Below are 18846 nucleotides of genomic sequence, written 5' to 3' on the forward strand. Positions count from 1 at the left end.
GTAAGTATTACTGATTAAATAGGTTGTATTTAACAGGAAATGTCATTCCATTTCCACTGCTGGAATTTCAAAAAGATTTTAGAAAATAATATCAGCTGTCACAACAGTCATCAGTACCATTTACATGTATAGAAACACTGAGATCAATCCATCTTAAAAAAATATGTAAGAAATCAGAAGTTCTAGCAAAGTTTAGTCATTCCAGTCTTCCTTTAATTGAGCTCCAGCATCGGCCTGTAGATGTCATCAGGAGACTTTAACAGTGGTCTTGTTAGTTGCTCATTAGTTAATAAGACAACACTTGAAAGGTGCTCATAACATGCTACAACATATTTCCTCTTGGCAAGATATATTTTGATACTTAAGTAACAGAATTAAATGGAATTTACTGCAGTAAAGTAAGAACTCATTCTGCTTCTCCTGCTGTGATCCCATTTCCACTGCAACCAGGTCAACCTATTTAATTCCTTAAGTAAGCTAGGCAGGAGGAAAGATTTATTTTTGCACCAGTTTTAGTTCACACACAGTAAATGCAGCCATGTACTACAGCTCCTTATTTGTAAAGTCAAGGAGAAAGACACAAGTTTTGCTGCTGGTTCTTTGTAAAATTGCTCTGCTTCTGTTCAAACTTCCGAGTTGCACTGTAGCATGACTTTACTCAGTTGTTTGTAAAACGAATTGATTTGTGTTCTAATATTTCCATTGTAAAGAAAATCCCTTCCCTGTATTCTCTGTGTATTAAGTAACAATACAAAAATGCTTTTTACCTAATAAAACATCAAAGGAAAAAGGAAATGTCAGCTCTGAAAATTTCCACAAACTCACGTCTACCATAACAGCAGTAGTATCCTGTTCTACGTGGAACACGGTAGATTTTTTTGCTAATAAAATTATTAGCCAGGTAGATTTTAAACATCATCATTTTTCCTAGCAATTTAATAAAACTCTTCAAATAACACAGACAAGTATAGGGTTTGTATTTAAGGTGCTCTTTATCTAATGCAGCAAGTATTTGGCCGGTATCCTTCTGGTCTCCAAGTAGCACTTCACAGATGATTAAGGGCAAGGCCAGGGGGAAGCAGAACAAACTGTTCTAAATTGTAGCTCTTCATGAAACAGATCCTAGTGCCAGGTAGTGGGTGCAGGACTACCAGAACGTAAAACAAACCCAGCCTTTGTGGTTGAAACACTACCATGCACACATGTTCTTGCCACAATCTGAAGAGAAGGTAGAGGTTAGTGCCTGGGATTTGCAATTTCCTGCAGTTAGAAAGCAAGCTCAGGGACTAGAAAACTCACTGAAGGAAAAAGCAGCCATCAAATGAATGCACGGCGAATGTCCATGGGGCGGCCCCGGCTGGGTCTAGGTGGAAACCTGTCATTGGGACCAGCTCGTCCTGGAAGTGTAGGGTTTGCTCCAGGTAAGGAACCAATTGGGTCAAAATGCGGTCTGAATGGAGGAAACTGGCCTGGTGCTTCTCCTGGGCCAGGAATGAGTGAGTTAATTGGGTCGCCAACATATGGAAGTGTTGGTCTCTCATCATATTCTCCACCAATGATCATTGGGGGATAAATTGGGTTTGATGGGAATGGGTTGGGAGGAAAGGGATTAGGATAGAATGGGTTGGGATGAAAGGGGATTGGATGAGGTGTAGGGGGCAGAAACATCATGTGCCTCCATCTCAGGGCCTCCTTCTTCTGTTTCAACTTTTTCTTGTATAGCTGCAGACATAAACAAAGGCATTTTAAAGCTCTGTAAGTGCATTGTGTTCCACCTTCAGCAATTGCATTCAGTTCTGCAGCACTTGTCAGAAAAGCGCTCCTCGCCAGTCTGAAAACCCAGAATAGCAACTCCCTTGCCTGCCAAAGACCAAACACAGCATCTCTGGAAGACCAATAACCCATGATTTGGGCATGCACCAAATCTTGATGCTGTTTTTTCCTACTCTGACCAAACTCTACGTGTGTATACAGAACATCACACTTTTAAACTAAAATTTAACTCAAAGTCACTGCCTCCCAAAGTCTATGCTTCATTCTCAAATTAGCCCGTGGAGACTAATTGCAGAGAGATTAAATAAAAAAAAGTCACCTACTTCTTTCCAGTCTGTGTCACGAGGCCTTGCAATAGGATCTACAAAGAGAAGCAAACAATTAAGAAGAGCAATTTACTTTATTTTTAAGTAGCATTCACGCCACAGGTGCACACAGTTTTGTTGAAACTTGCAAGAAACAACAAGAGATGAAAAAACACTTTTGTTCAATAAATTTTTCATCATCTTAAAAAATATAAGGCTCCAGGACCATTCAATAGGTAATCTACTTGCACACCCATTCTACGTAAAGCATCATCTACGAAAAATACTGAATAAATAGAGAAATCCCAGAAACAGTCCTCATCTTTGACACCTGGCAGCACTTCCCTTCATCACCTTATTTCTTCAATCTCTTGTGAGAAATTATAGTGGCAATATCTCTTCACTCCACTTCCTAATATCTGCAATAGCCAGTACACCAAGGTAGCCACAGAAACAGAGGAAAACAAGGAAAGTCTGTACCACACAATGGGAAGAATTCTGTGGTCCATCAGTAACGGCTCAGCAGATTGTCACCCGTTTTCCTGGCAGAAAACTGTGCATCCACCTGAATTGCACCTGACCAACTGTACTGGTTAGCATCACAAATGACTGCATTTACTCACAGTGTTTAAAAATCAGAAGTAGTTAACTAAGGAGCCTCTTATCAAAATCTGTCAGACTCAATCTCTCTGTTTACATGAGAACATAATTAGAAAAACATGTCTCAACATTACCTCGGAAATCTCGCAGATACATAAACCTCCATAGAAGCTGGTCATTTGAAGCTGTGTAAAGATCACGGCAAACAGCAGAAAGAGAGATGAGTGAACGGACATCCAGAAGTCTGAAAATCCGAAGCTTGAGCTCAAGAGGAAGGACCACTAACCCAAACGCATCTGGCAAGTTCAGAGCTACAACATGGAGAAAATAGAATCATTACATAAGCGATGCCGAGTTCACTTTATCTCTAAAGACTGTAAAAGAAATAACATTATAATCTTTCCCTTAAATCATTTCCCTTTGATGCCCGAGTTACACCACTTTTCCCAGAAAGTACTGTGATGTGACTTCTCATACAGTTGCAAGAGATCTGTTTTAAGTACATTTACAGAGTGCACAAAATAGGGCAAATGGCACTTTATACTGACCACTATTGGCCACTAAGCCTAAGAAACATTCCACACACCTAACTCTGTTTATAGGCTACAGAACAAAGGAATACATAAAGAAAAAAAGACCTGACCAAAAAAGCCCACAAAAACCACATTAAATACAGAGCACATGCTTCACATAAAACCTTAGCGCACTGAAGTCTGAAGGGAATTCCATTCAATCGTCCTCAGTATACAAAGCTGAGACCTTTTATGGCAATATCTATGCAGTGAAAGCCTGGCTTCCTACTGCTTCACAAACACCAGCTTGGGTTACTTCCTACCATCCTGTCCAAGCCCTCAATGACCATTACAGAGAAGACCATTCCTGGGGTTAGCCTTCCAAATATGATGCTATATAAATTTTTCTGCTTTGACAAGTAAATGGATCAAAAATACAGAACTACTGCCACAAAATTATTGTGGTGTGATTTTCTGATCACTAAGTGTGGAAAACAGTCACTCCAGTCTCTTAATTTTTAATTGCTCTAGTCTCACCTAAACCCAGGAAATTTTCGTTATATTAACATTTTCTGAGATACGACGACTAATTTAATTTCTTGAGAATGTATAAATTACTTCATGCTTACTCTTTATATAACCATCACTGAACAGCTGTTTCTAACATTTTCCTTTCAAGGCTTTAGATAGACCCCCTTCCTTCCATCCTCAAAAATGAAGTACCGTCTCCAATTGTAAATATATTCTCTCACCTTGACGAGCAGCAGCCAGAAGAGAGTAAACCAGCTGGTCTTTAAAGAGACGGGATAATTTCTGAAGATCTCTGTAAACACCTGCAACCTTTTCTATCAAACAAGAAAGGTAAAAAGCTTAACTTGAGGAGGTTATAATGCAAAAATTATATAAAAGCAGAACAATTACGGTTTTCTTATAAGCAGAACTGTAATCTGCCTGTAGTCTTGATGGGAGCAGCTCTGCAGCTGAAGTGTAATGATCATGCAATAAGTAATTCATCGACAAACTACAGACCAGTTCCATGGTCAGGCTAGGCTTTCCTTTGGCCTTAGAAAGCACCATTAAGAAAAATACTTAAGTTCTTCAGAAACAAACTGACTCTCCAGCTATCAGAGCTTCCTTTGTCAGATTTTAAAGCTCCTGTGTAACATGCACCCATGTTGTAAACGTCTGCAATAGTCATTTTCTGACAGGAATGTTTTTCCATTCTGTTCTCTGAAGAAAGAGGAGCCAGAAGACTCTACTATTATATCGGACACGTTTCAATGCTCAGTTATTCTTCTAAAGCCTTTCAACTAGACCTGTATATCAGCGACTGGGGCTACCCAGGACACAGAGTAGGAGACCGAGTCAGCCTCAGCTGCCAACAAAGCAGTTCATATACTTCAGAGAACAAAAGGCTAGTCAGGTCTGTACTTGCAAGGATCCACATCTATCTGCCTTTCTCTCCTCCCCCGCCTTAGTTATCCCTCTAATTTTGGCATTCTGGCATGGTCAGCACAGGTTTTGTGACAAAAAGAATATAACAATTATGGTGCCACAACAAGAGCCTAAGTACCATCAGCCTCTGAAGTCTTGAGCTGCCAGACAGAAAGGGGGTATAATCCAGTATTACTGTGCCAGAGATTCACGCATACGCTTAGGTCCTCATAAACAACAGGCATATAGGGCCAAAGGATGACTCAGGTTTTGCAAGGTTCTTTCCTTACACTGTTAATCCAAGAAATTTAAATTGTTTTAACAGCAAAATGTGAGTAAATGTCTAAACTCTGAATTTGTTTTACGACAAAGCTATGACTAACCTAAACAGTAACCACATTTTTATTCTTTTTTGCTATTCTGTAGCTATTCGGTCCTCTACTGAAGTATACCTTTACCCACTGTGTCACTTCTTTACTTTTCAGTTTACTACTATGATAATCATAGCTCAATCATACCTGGCTCTTGAAAGCAAACAAAGGATGCTGGCAATAGCTGTATTCTCTTAACACCTTTAATCTCTTTGTTGATTTTTAATGTTGCTGCAAATAGAAGAAAAAAATACATTTAAAAATTTAAAACACATTGAGAGGTGACAAAGACCACTTTGTTACTGATTTACCCTTCAGAGGTGTTTTACTTTCCTCCCTTTCCAGATCCCCTCAAGGAAAACACCCAACTATATCAAGCAGCTAGACAAATAATACTTTCATAAAAATAAAATGGAACTTAAAACAGCAGGGAATAAAAAAAGATCTTGGTGACAGAAACCGAGCATTGCCTTCAACAATTCTATCACATGGAAAGAGATGTAACACAGGTAAAAGAAAGCCAGTCATTAAACTAGAAAAAGACCCAACAAGCTTGCTATATGCATGGTAGTTGTAACACTCTCCTAAACCTAACCTTAACCTGAATTGGTTAAAACATTTGATCAGAATGTGTACACGGTCTGAGAAAACATACGTGCTTATACAAATCTGCATAATGTTACAAGTTTTACAGATAAACATAAAAATTTTTATCAGATATCTTGAAAATAGAATCAAGTCCCAACTTAATGTTAGTTCTGCAAAAATGGGGAATTGCTCAAATGGTAAATAAAATATGAAAAATAAATAAATAAATAAATAAATAAAAACAAAACAAACAAAAAGACCTCCTAAAAACCACCAAGTCATACGGAAGTTGCTTCAAAAAAATTAGACTTCCCTAAATTTTCTGGCCTGAATCGCTTAAACTAAAGTCGCCGAGGAGACCAGCTTCAGTGAAGGTAAGCCCTCACTGGGGAAGGGGATCGCGGCGGACAAGGCCGGTAAAGGGCTCTTTTGAGGGCTCTCGTAGCCGGGAAAAGCGGCTAGCTCGTGTCGGAACCGGCAGCTCGGGGGCGGGCTGCTGACGCGGCAGGGGCGGAGACAACGTCAGGCGCGGCAGTTCTAAACGGGCTGCCAGCACGCCAACGGTCAGTCGCCGAGGAGACCAGCTTCAGTGAAGGTAAGCCCTCACTGGGGAAGGGGATCGCGGCGGACAAGGCCGGTAAAGGGCTCTTTTGAGGGCTCTCGTAGCCGGGAAAAGCGGCTAGCTCGTGTCGGAACCGGCAGCTCGGGGGCGGGCTACTGACGCGGCAGGGGCGGAGACAACGTCAGGCGCGGCAGTTCTAAACGGGCTGCCCCGGAGCGCAGCGGCCGGCCGCTGCGCACCCAGCACGCGGACAGCCAGTGGGCGTCACCCAGGGTGTCACTGCGGCACCGCAGTGGGAGGGGGCGATTAGGGAGCAACTTTTCGCAGGTAGGTCACTGAGAGCCTTGCATCTGAGCTGAGCACAAGCTGGGCAAACGCAAGCAGAGGAACATCGGTGTGCAGGGGCACGGGCTCAGGGCTTGCGGGAAGCTGACGGCAGAGATCCAGCACCTCCCACTGCAAGAGAAGAACATGCCTCCAAAACGGTCAAGAGCTGCTGCGAGAAAGAATGTGGGAACTCAGACCGAGCTCCCACGAAAACATGTGGCTGTGCAGGTTTCGGGCTGCAATGAATGCCGGAGCCTGGCACTGCTCTCACAGGGAGCCAGTGACACCGCCTGCATACGGTGTGATCAAGTAAATGATCTGCTCAGGCAGGTGGTTGAACTGAAGGAAGAGGTAGAAAGGTTAAGAACTATCAGAGACTGTGAAAATGAAATAGACTGGTGGAGCCATACCCTGAGACCAAGGCAGCAGGAAGAGGCTCCATTGGAAGTGGTTGATCCCCTTCCCTCCTGTCACCAGGCGGAAGGAGAGAACTTAAGGGATAAGGAGGAGTGGAGTCAGATCCCTCCCCGGAGAGGCAAGCGGAACCTCTCGCAGCCCCCCTCACCATCCCAATTGCCCTTGCAGAATAGGTATGGGGCTTTGGAATTTGAAAACCAGGCGATCGAGGATGGAAAGGATGATCCATCCAGTGAGGCGCCCAGTGCTGGGCACTCACCCCGCCGCCTCAGGACTTCCTCAACCAAGAAAGAAAGGAAGGTAATTGTGCTAGGTGACTCCCTTCTGAGGGGAACAGAGGGCCCTATCTGTAGACCGGACCCATCCCACAGGGAAGTCAGCTGCCTCCCTGGGGCCAGAATTAAGGACATAAGGAGAAAACTCCCTTCCCTGGTTAAGACATCAGATTACTACCCACTACTGATATTTCAGGTAGGTGGTGATGAGGTAGGTACCAGAAGTCTAAGGGCAATGAAGAATGACTTCAGGGCCCTGGGACGGCTGGTTAAGGGATCGGGAGCACAAATAGTGTTCTCCTCTATCCCACCATTTGCAGGGGTTGACCAGGGGATAAATAGGAGGAGTCAGGAAATTAACTCCTGGCTCCGAGACTGGTGTATCCGGCAGAACTTTGGCTTTTTTGATCATGGGCTCAACTACAGGAAACCAGGCATGCTGGCAACAGATGGGGGAAGCCTAACCCGAAGGGGAAGAAAGATCCTGGGACAAGAGCTAGCAGGGCTCATCTACAGGGCTTTAAACTAGGTATGAAGGGGGACGGGGATGAGACCAGGATTACAAAAGTGGTGCCTGGGAGAAGCGTACCAGTGCTTCTGGGTAAAAGTGTTAGCAAGGTCTTGCAGCCTGTCCCAGTGGTGGTGGGGGATGGTGAATTGTGTGACAGCCAAGGCACGAGGGGTAGTGATAATTTGGTAGCTACAGTAGTGCCTGAGTATGATCAGGTGCGAATTAGGGCTTGTCCCCCCAAGAAAGTGGCAGGGCAATCAGCCCAGCTGAAGTGCATCTATACTAATGCACGCAGCATGGGAAATAAACAGGAGGAGCTGGAGGCCATTGTACAGCAAGGAAACTATGATATAGTCGCCATCACAGAAACGTGGTGGGAGGACACACACAAGTGGAGTGCTGTAATGGATGGCTACCAACTCTTCAAAAAGGATAGGCAAGGAAGAAGAGGTGGTGGGGTGGCCCTCTATGTTAGGGGCAGTTTTGAATGCCAGGAACTTAACAGTGTGGATGACAACACTGAGTGTGTATGGATAAAAATTAAGGGGAAGGCTAATAAGGCAGACATCGTGATGGGAGTTTGTTATAGACCTCCTAATCAGGATGTAGAAGTCGATGAAGTATTCTACAAGCAGCTGGCAGAGGTCTCACAATCATCTGCCCTTGTTCTTGTGGGGGACTTCAACTTCCCAGACGTCTGCTGGAAATACAATGCAGCAGAGAGGGAACAGTCATGGAGGTTCCTGGAGTGTGTGGAAGACAACTTCCTAACACAGCTGGTGAAGGAACCAACTAGGGGAAGTGCCCTACTGGACCTACTGTTTGTTAACAGAGAAGGTCTTGTGGGGGATATAAAGGTTGGAGGTCGCCTTGGGCACAGTGATCACGAAATGATAGAATTTTCAATTCTTGATCACGTAAGGCGGGGAGCCAGCAGAACTGCCACCTTGGATTTCCGAAGGGCAGACTTTAGCCTGTTTAGGAGCATGGTCGAGAGCCTCCCTTGGGAGGCAGTTTTGAAGAGCAAAGGTGCCCAGGAAGGCTGGGCATACTTCAAGCAGGTGCTCTTAAAAGCTCAGGAGAAGGCCATCCCCTTGTCTCGAAAAACGAGCAGACGGGGAAGACGACCAGCCTGGCTAAATAGAGAACTTTGGCTGGACCTCAGGAAAAAAAGAAAAGTTTACATTCTCTGGAAAAGGGGGTTGGCAACTTATGAGGATTATCAAGATATAACAAAGCTATGTAGGGGGAAAATGAGAAGGGCCAAAGCTCAATCAGAACTCAGCTTGGCCACTGCAGTCAAAGACAATAAGAAAAGGTTCTTTGAATATATCAATAGAAAAAGGAAGACTAGGGAAAATGTAGGCCCGCTGGTGAATGAGACAGGTGCCCTAGTGGTGGAGGACGCAGAGAAGGCAGAGTTACTGAATGCCTTCTTTTCTTCGGTCTTCACTGCTAAAGCTGTCCCTCATGAATCCCACCCTCTGAAGGCAAAGGGGGAGGTCTGGAGAGTGGAAGATTTTCCCTCAGTTGAGGAGGACCGGGTCAGAGACCACTTGGCCAAGCTGGACATTCATAAGTCCATGGGCCCTGATGGCATGCATCCGCGAGTGCTGAGAGAGCTGGCGGATGTTATTGCTAGACCACTCTCCATCGTCTTTGAACGGTCATGGAGAACAGGAGAGGTGCCTGAGGACTGGAGGAAGGCCGACATCACTCCAATCTTCAAAAAAGGCAAGAAGGAGGACCCAGGGAACTACAGACCGGTTAGTCTCACCTCTGTCCCTGGGAAGGTATTGGAGCGACTCATTCTGGATGTCATCTCCAATCACGTTGAGGAACAGGAAGTTATTGGAAGTGGTCAACATGGATTTACCAAGGGTAAATCGTGCTTGACCAATCTGATAGCTTTCTATGATGTTATAACTGGTTGGCTGGATGAGGGGAAAGTCGTGGATGTCATCTACCTTGACTTTAGCAAGGCTTTTGACACTGTCTCCCATGACATCCTCATTAAGAAGCTGAGGAAGTATGGGCTAGATGAGGTGACAGTGAGGTGGATTGAGAGTTGGCTGCGGGACAGAACTCAGAGGGTTGTGATCAGCGGCACAGAGTCTAGTTGGAGGCCTGTAACCAGTGGTGTCCCCCAGGGGTCAATACTTGGTCCTATTTTGTTTAATATATTCATTAATGACCTGGATGAGGGGACAGAGTGTATCCTCAGCAAGTTTGCTGATGATACCAAACTGGGTGGGGTGGCTGACACCCCAGAGGGCTGTGCTGCCATCCAGCGTGACCTGGACAGGCTGGAAAGCTGGGCAGAGAAGAACCTAATGAGGTTCAACAAAACCAAGTGCAAGGTCCTGCACCTGGGGAGGAAGAATGCTAGGCACCAGTACAGGTTAGGGGCTGACCTGCTGGGAGATAGCTTGGAGGAGAAGGATCTGGGGGTTGTGGTAGACAGTAAATTATCCATGGCCCAGCAATGTGCCCTTGTCGCCAAAAAGGCCAATGGAATCCTGGGCTGCATAGGGAAGAGTGTGGCCAGTAGGTCGAGGGAGGTCATTCTCCCCCTCTACTCGGCACTGGTGAGGCCACAACTGGAATACTGTGTCCAGTTTTGGGCTCCCCAGTTCAAGAGGGACAGGGAACTGCTGGAGCGAGTCCAGCAAAGGGCAACTAAGATGATTAAGGGCTTGGAGCACCTCCCTTATGAGGAAAGGCTGAGAGAGCTGGGACTCTTTAGCCTGGAGAAAAGAAGGCTGAGGGGAGACCTTATTATGGCATACAAGTATCTAAAGGGTGGGTTGAAGAAGGATGGAGCCAGGCTCTTTTCATTGGTTCCAAGTGACAGGACGAGGGGCAATGGGCACAAGTTAGAACACAGGAAGTTCCGTTCAAATACACGGAAACAGTTCTTTACAGTGAGGGTGACAGAGCACTGGAACAGGCTGCCCAGGGAGGTTGTGGAGTCCCCTTCCCTGGAGATTTTCAAGACCCGCCTGGATGCAGTCCTGAGTAATGTGCTCTAGGCAATCCTGCTTTAGCAGGGGAGTTGGACTAGATGATCTCTAGAGGTCCCTTCCAACTCTGATAATTCTGTGATTCTGTAAATACAATTTTTGAGACCACAGTTGAACTGTTACTGTGCTACAGGAAAGATTATACATTAAAGCTAAAGAATACTTAGTCTGGAAGCTGTTTATAAGTCTTGCAGAGAACATGACACAAGACAAAATATTGTAGCTGGGGCAAATCTACCTCTTTTAAGTGTTTAGCAATATATACCAAATTTCCTATGAAATGAGACAAGAAATAGATTCCCACAATACTGCAATGAAAAGGCCAGCTGAATCCCCTAAGCATTGATCTCTTCTGATTAGACGGAGAGAAACAGTTAACATGAAGACACAAAATGCCAAGAATATTCAGCATCAGGAAGTGGCATCTCTTGTACTTCAGCTACCTGGATAATCAAGGTGCAGTTCCAAACAGAGCGAACAAAAGGACATTTAAGTTTTCTCTTGCTAAAGGATGGTGATATTTATCAATGTGCTTCCAGGACAAAAACTTGACTAACTTACCATTAATAGCAACAAGATCTCCCAAAGGCACACAAGTCAAACCAGCAGAACCTTCTTCACAAAGGGGATGCGTGTACTGTAGCTTATAAACACCATTCCCTCTCCATTTCTCTGGCATAGATACTGCCTTGGCTTCTGTCCCCTAAAAATACACAGAGATAACACAGCCATGCTTTAGCAATGTACCGAGACTAAGGGGTGAAAAAAGAAAATTAAAAGTTGGGAAATAATAGAATGCTGCTTACAAATCTTAGCTTAGTCCCAATGAGCATTATGACACAGACTATAACTATATGATCACATACTATTTTCCCCAAGACTAAAAGCAAATCTAAGGAGAAGTTTAGTAATTTTTTGTCCCGTCCCAGTTTCTAACAAGGAAGGTCGTTCAGTGAGCACTCACACCAATTTCTTTGAGACATGTACTTCATTCTGTCATTTATTCCAGCATTCTGACAAGTCTTGCATGTACGTTAATTTACTGCATGAAAAACAAGTTATTCCACCTTTTCTGTGAAGTTACAACATCTAAAAGGGCTTGAAGAATCATAGCCTGAAATCCATTCAAAAATCTGAGTGGACTAACAGTTTTTCCTTTCAATTTCAGCATGAAAAGGCTCAGATGGAATCCCAGATGGGGGACACAACATCATCACAAGTACAAATAGAATCTCTCTGTTTCTTCTTAAATCTGCACAACAATCATCTTCTCTACTTCCAAGCCTACTGACTGACATAAACAAACCTTCTTCCCAAGGGCAAATGTATTCTTCAGACAGTATTTCAGGCTATAGGAATGCAATTAACTTAGCAGATTTCTTAAATTTGTATTGGTCAACCAGACACCTAAACTGACCCTCTCTATGTGGTCAGTTAGCCTCACCACAAGAAAAAAAAAAAAAGAGAATTTAAACACCTTCCCTGAGAACAAACGTGGGGTTTTTTACATATTCAGCCACATACTAGTAAACATACAATGCAAATCTGAAAATCTAAAGGGAAAAGGTGAATTCATACATTGTACAGAAGTACTGCCATAGGTGCTTAAGAACAAGTTAGATACCTCTGTAGGTTAGTGGAACCAAAGCCTAACTGAACTCAGTTGAAGTAAATACGAAATTGGGGACAACATTTTGGCAGACCTAGGCCTTGTTAACCACCATTTGAATGGAATACATTTGAAATTATACTAATGCTTAAGGCAGCACTTCAACAAGTGCTACAGTCTAAACACATGTACACAATCTCAACAGCATAAAGCAGAAACAGGAGGTATCAGCTGGGTCCCAGTGAGGCTGAGGACTGAAAGAAACACAGGGACGGGCCTCTTCTCTCACACTTAAAAGCTGCTCTAGTCTTTAGCCTTAAGGCTTACTGGTCAGCCCCTGCTGCTGACTGACATATACAAGCTAGAATTGGCTCTTCAGATGCATGTTGTGTCACACATTCCCATTATATTTCACAGCTTTCTCATATTGACCAAGAAATTTGCTGATTAGTTATGCACCTACCTGAGGTATGTAGCCTGTCTCCATCATGAGAAGATGTACTAGAACAATCAAGGCATCAGTGGCACTGGTACACTCAGCAGAAAGGTAGAGCATCTCTAAGGAATGTGGTATTTCACCATCAGCAGCTTCACTGCACAGCATGGGTTCAGAGGGATAGGAACCTGTACCTTCTTCCAGGTCAACATCTTCTGGGACTAATCCAGAGGGAAATTCTAGGCTGGATCCTGCCTTCAAGGGAAAGCAAAAACATACCTTCATTCAGAAAATTACACCTCTACATACATCAATATTAATTGTCTGCTCATTCCAGTCCTCACAGGCACCAAGTCTAAAGAGGGCATCTGTCTGTCGTTTAGTGGCCAGCCCAGCCCAAACCACAACAACTGATTTCTCATGCAAGTTGTACAGATTCATTACATCTCCACTTTCTAGCATCCCAACTGGAGACTGGGATTATACACATATCCCTTATAATTTTTTATATTTATAATGCAAGCCCTTCATAAGAGGGTCTGTCATTTAATTGCATATACTACTTGAAGACAAAGTGACAGTATATTAAACGTTCATCAGAATTTTCACAACTGCCTAGGTTTAGGCCAAATCGGCTACTGGGATTGACAGATGCTCCCCTCTACCCCTCTTCAAAGAGAGAAGCAGAGGAGGAAAAAGAGACTGATGAGTTTAGAAGGAACTAAACTACTTTAATGAAATAATAATAAAATAAAAAGAAATAATGAAATATATACAAAAGCGTATCAAGCTCCCGAGATGACAATCACAACACCAGCTGGCACTGAGGCAGCCCCAGGCTGGATTCCGAATCTGGATTCAGGATTGGGATCACAGGCAGACAAACAGAGTACTCCTCAGACATCAGCCATTGAAGGAAGAGAGCTGACCCTTTGATCCCTCAGCTTTTATACTGAGCATGAGGCAGATGGGATGGAATACCCCATTGGTCAGTTTTGGGTCACCTGTCCTGTCCACTCCTCTCCGCAGGTGGGACCCCACTATGCTTTTCCGCTTCCGACCCTCCAACGTGGCAAATAACAAAGTTGGTTGGCCTTGGGTATTACAGCAATAAGTATAAGCAAGAGCCTCTCCGCATACCATGCCTGGGCATCAGCTATAAACATAGGTCTTAACGCCCTGAGAGAGTGAACATTGTCTGCACAATATGCTGTTAATTTCAGTAGTTAGAGAGGCCTAGCTAAGAAGCAAAGTTACTGAACAAAATTGGTGCTGTTTTACCTCAAATCAGGACAACAACATATACAGGAATAGTTTAATCACTTCAGTATCACCGTTTATTTAAATATAGCCAACATGCATGGCAAGTAACCAAAATGATAACTCGGACTGCTTAGAAACACAATAGGCCTAAATAGCTGGGGAAAAAAAATCATCAATGGAGTATATCTGCTGACAATTGAGAAGCACTGTGGTTTTATTGCGGCTTCCTTTCTTCTACCAAAATCACAGAATATTATTACATTAACTGCTAGAACTAGTCAGACACATTAAAAAAAAATGAAGTCGTGAATGAAAACTATAAGCAGATTTACCCAAGGAAAGGGTCAGAAAAGGGGAAAAAAATGTCTAAAGGAGCTGTAGCTACTTCTCCCCCACATCCACGTCCAATGGCAAGAGACACCTTTATGTTTGTATGAGGCTGGCGTGGCCATCCACCCATGGAACACCCCTTCTCTCATTAACAGCAATGCACATAGCACCAGTTAAAAACAGATTTTCAGACTTCTAGAGCTCTTCTACAATGACACTTAGTCGCTTAGAAATTTTCCTGCCATTTTCACCACAATTTTGGAGGAAGATATAAGAATCTTTCATCTTGCCTTTGAATATTAAATAAATATGAAACAGATACTTCTGCACAGCTTACTACGGTCTGACTGACACACATAAGGAGCTTGCACGCCCACAGCACCATCTAAGGATTACTGCTCCTGACAAGAATCAATGGGACAATGGTCCAACTACATTTGCTTTCACTACTTACAATTCTTTTTATCCTAAATCTTAATTTTCATACATTAAAATAATATTTTTAAAAGACCACTTATCCATATTCCTCATACAAAGGTAGTATTAAGGAACATTTTATATTTGAAATTAGTTCCAAAACAAAAAACTACTTGCTGTGAAAGAACGTTGGAAGACAATTTCTTCCCAGCTTCTCATGCTCCTGCCTAAAAAGGACAGGATCATATATTGAGATAGACCACGGCACTAGACTGTACCTGCAGAGTCTCCTCCAGGGAGACTCCATTCACCACAGGACCCAGCAGTTCATGGGAGCTGTTATCTGCTTAACTATTGCATGTGCTGTCACACAGAAAATGAACCACTGAGTAATATGCAAAAAACGCACCTATTAGCTGCATGAAGCATTCGGGATCATACAGATGTATGTCTATGAAGCATGAGGCAGGAGCTATCACAGCAACACAACCTCCGTGTACAAGACAGACAATCTCACTCTATAGCAGGGCGTCAGAATCATAGGGAACTGTTATAACCTATTAGAAAGGAACTGTGCATTCATCTTGTGAGTGGTGTTTCTGACAGGCAGTGTCTGTTGCATTTGTTCAGTACCTAGAATCAGTTTCCTCAAGAAGACAGCACTGAGGCAGCTAAGAAACACACTCCTAACTTCCTTATAGAAAGTGCATGTTCCAGCAAAAACATTCAATCCTGTAAAAATGTCAGACCTGAAACATCTCGGTGTCTCTGAACTAGCTTCTGTGTCACAGCTAATATACACTGAACAGGGACAAATTTTCATCCAAATTACTGGCTATATATCAGACAAGTATAAGGAGCCAAATATTCTGAAGAGATTCTCCACTATATAGTTCACCAACTGACACAACAAGATATCTTCTTTTTTGCCTTGTGTAGTACAGGGCAATTCTCATGTACTTACCCTCTCATCACTCTTTTGAACTTCCACCTGAGCTTTCTGGTTGTCAGATTGATCATTCTGCCCCTCTACTTTTGGACTGTTGGCCTGACTTTTGTTGGGGGTCAAGGTGGACGGCTCATGACCATTCTGAAGTGGGGGAGGAGTAGAAGGAGGAGGAGGTAGGTTGGGTTGTCCATCTGCTTCTTGTAGTAATAAGCATATCAAATCACCAGAAACAATCCCATATGAAGCTAAGGTCTTCTGATCTTCTGTGAGAGCATCTTTTCTGTTCAATGTTATTGAAAACTCAGTATCAGAACTGCAAAATAGAAAAAAAGTAAGGAAACATGGTTGGCTGCACCTGGGTAACTGCACACAGAGCTATAGTTAGAAATGCATACTGTACGCTACAATAGTACTATGCCATGGGTTTTAATCAATTAATAGTTAGCTATATATTAAAGGAAGAGTGAGGAAAGAAATATGGTATGAAACTATTTCACCCATGTTTCTCTCCAAGTACATTTTAAGTAGCTGTAGCTGCTTGGTAGGTATAACTTCATTTACAGTAATTGCTCATAAAAGTTATGAAAGAAAGCAAACAAGTGCCCTCCAAATTAGAAGATATCACACCTAGCAAAACAAGCTTTAAATAAACTACTGGCTGAGATTATTTAAAAACAAGATAGTGTTGCAGACCCAACCATCTTGCTTTCTCATTAAGCAAAACATTCATTTCAAAAGGTCAGCAGCTGCCCTACGGCATGCTAGGTGCAAATGAGGGTAATAAGAAAAGATGCCTCGGGTCAAGCACTTACAAAAAAACGCAAACAGAAATGAAACTGCTTAGCAGGGAAGCAGCTATCCAGTATCAGCTATGAAACACACCCACTACGGCACGACAAGCAGTAACTTCAGATTTCTCCTGCTCACACTGCTATGCAGCACAGTGTGGTGCTATCAAATGTGCGCTTCGCCAATGAAACATTAGTACATCACACCTAATTAAAAGTTTGTGAATACAAACCCTTTAGTCACCATCAGAAAATGAGCCCCTTCTGTAGGCGTTTCTTAAATTGACTTTGCAGACTTTCCTATACAGGCTGCCATGAGTTCTTCATAGATAAAACATTTATGAAATTTAAACCCAGAGATTCTCCAAGAAGCCTTCAAAACTATAAAACTGACTCCCTACAAAAATTTTTGTAATGTAAAGGCCACACGGAAATTTAAGTCAGCTCTGACTGAGCTGCAATCCATATTTCACAGCTGAGCATTTCCCAAAGTTTCACTTTCCTGTTCTGCACTGAACAGCCAGAAAGCAAAACTCATTTGAAGCCGCTGTGACCTGCTGCCCTACCCTGGGCTCTGCCGCAAGGCCTGTCAGAAGGAATCATAGAATCATTTTGGTTTAAAGAGACCTTTAAGATCACAAGGTCCAACCATTAACCTGGCACTGCCAAGTTACCACTAAACCACGTCCCTCAGCACTACATTTACCTCCAGGGATGGTGATTCTACCATTACCCTGGGCAGCCTGTTCCAATGCTTGACAAACCTCTCAGTGAAAATATTTCCCCATATCCAGTCTAAACCTCCCCTGGTGCAACTTGAGGCCGTTTCCTCTTGTCCTATCGCTTGCTGCTTGGGAGAAGAGACTGACCCCCACCTCTCTACAACCTCCTTTCAGGTAGCTGTAGGGAGCGATAAGGTCTCCCCTCAGCCTCCTTTTCTCCAGGCTGAACAACCCCAGTTCCCTCAGCTGCTCCTCCCACGACTTGCTCTCCAGACCCCTCACCAGCTTCGTTGCCCTTCTCTGGAGACGCTCCAGCGCCTCAATGTCCCTCCTGTAGTGAGAGGCCCAAAACCCAACGCAGTACTCAAGACCTCAGCAGCACCAGCCCTTACCCGGCCTCGCACGAGCTTTGGCAACCTGCCCCCGCCAACCGGCTAAAACCTCCAGGCCGGCAATCTTCTAACCCCCACCCCGGTAACCCAGCGCCCGGAGGGTTGGCCCGGTGCCCCGCTGCCAGAGGGGAGGCTCGGCCGGAGGAGGGCCTGTAGGCCCCACCGCCCCGTCCTTCCCCCGCCCGCCCCGCAGGGGGCAGCAGCGCTGCCACTGGAGAGGGGATGGGAGGAAGATGGGCCGGCCCGCGGTACGGCCCCCACCGGCCCAAACCCGCGTGCGCGCGGCCGCGGCGGCCGCCCCCAACAACTCCCACCCCACCCCCCCCGCCGCGATGGTTCGCTCCGCACGCTACCTGTACCCCCAGGCGGGCAACAGGGCCCGGCGCAGCTGCGCGCGCAGCTCCCCCAGCGTTGGCTCCGCCCCCTGCACCTCCAGCGGCGCCGTTCGCTTCTGTACTCGCACCCGCAGCTTCATGGCGGCGACGGCGCGTCTCCGCGCCCGCCTGGCGCCCCGAGCGGGCCCCGCCGGGTGGCGGCGGCGGCGGTAATGATGATGATGATGGTGGTGGTGGCGGCGGCAGGGAGCGAGCGCAAGGGCTGCCGGGGCGTGTCGTTGTTTTGGTTGGCACGGCACCGCCTCAGCCCGCCCGGCACCGCCCCCGGGGCCCGAGGCGTGTCCCGTCCCGTCTGGTCCCCATCGGTGCCTCGGCGTGCCACGTCGTGGCCTGCGCGGCGGCCCTGCCCGGCCGCGATCGATGATTGGGCCGGCGGTCTGTGACCGCGCATGCGCTGTGGGCGTGTGTGCTCCGTGGCCGGTGGTGTCGGTTAAGGGGAAGCGGTGGTGGCCGTTGTTCCTGTTCGTTTGCGGGTTGCTGTGGTGCTGTTCAGCAGGGCCTTATTCCCCCCGAAACGGTTATCCCCGCCGGGCCTGGAAGCCTGCACACTGGCTGCCTGTCGGTCTGTGGAGGGGCTCGGTTGGGCCGCTTCTCTCTCTTCACTCCTCTTCAGTGCAATACGGGGTTTAGGTGTTCTTCCAGGAAACAAAAAATGCCAGGGGAGAGCCTGTTGCTGCCTGGGCGGTAAGCTCTGTTGGTGAAGATCATGGAAACAGGCGCTGAAGGAGGACGCTGCCCCCGAGAGTACTCAGTTTTGTAAAGCAATGTGTGGGGGGTTTTTTAAGGCAGGCTACTGAATTGTCATCTCGGAGGTAATGTTTTAACACCTGCAGTCAAATAATTTCAC

The 18846-nt window shown here is 45.1% G+C and overlaps 1 protein-coding gene across 3 annotated transcripts; it reads right to left on the reverse strand.

Moving 5' to 3' along the window:
- Nucleotides 1-18259, reverse strand: FBXO7 (F-box protein 7). Of its 3 annotated transcripts, none has more exons than XM_082493753.1 (10): nt 17958-18259; nt 15718-16015; nt 12938-12998; nt 12771-12865; nt 11260-11401; nt 5143-5226; nt 3943-4035; nt 2813-2989; nt 2097-2134; nt 1-1722 (listed from the first exon to the last, which is right to left on the reverse strand). In XM_082493753.1, the coding sequence occupies exons 1-10, from the start codon at nt 18077-18079 to the stop codon at nt 1318-1320; spliced, it is 1515 nt and encodes a 504-aa protein (XP_082349879.1). In that variant the 5' UTR covers nt 18080-18259; the 3' UTR covers nt 1-1317. The 3 variants fall into 3 exon arrangements, with proteins under 3 accessions (XP_082349879.1, XP_082349878.1, XP_082349877.1); XM_082493752.1 differs by having other exon boundaries at nt 1-1218; nt 1300-1722; nt 12771-12998; XM_082493751.1 differs by having other exon boundaries at nt 12771-12998.
- Between the last annotated feature and the right edge of the window lie 587 nt (nt 18260-18846).

The sequence above is a fragment of the Vanellus vanellus genome, assembly GCF_965231255.1.
Source record: "Vanellus vanellus genome assembly, chromosome: 1".
NCBI lineage: Eukaryota > Metazoa > Chordata > Aves > Charadriiformes > Charadriidae > Vanellus > Vanellus vanellus.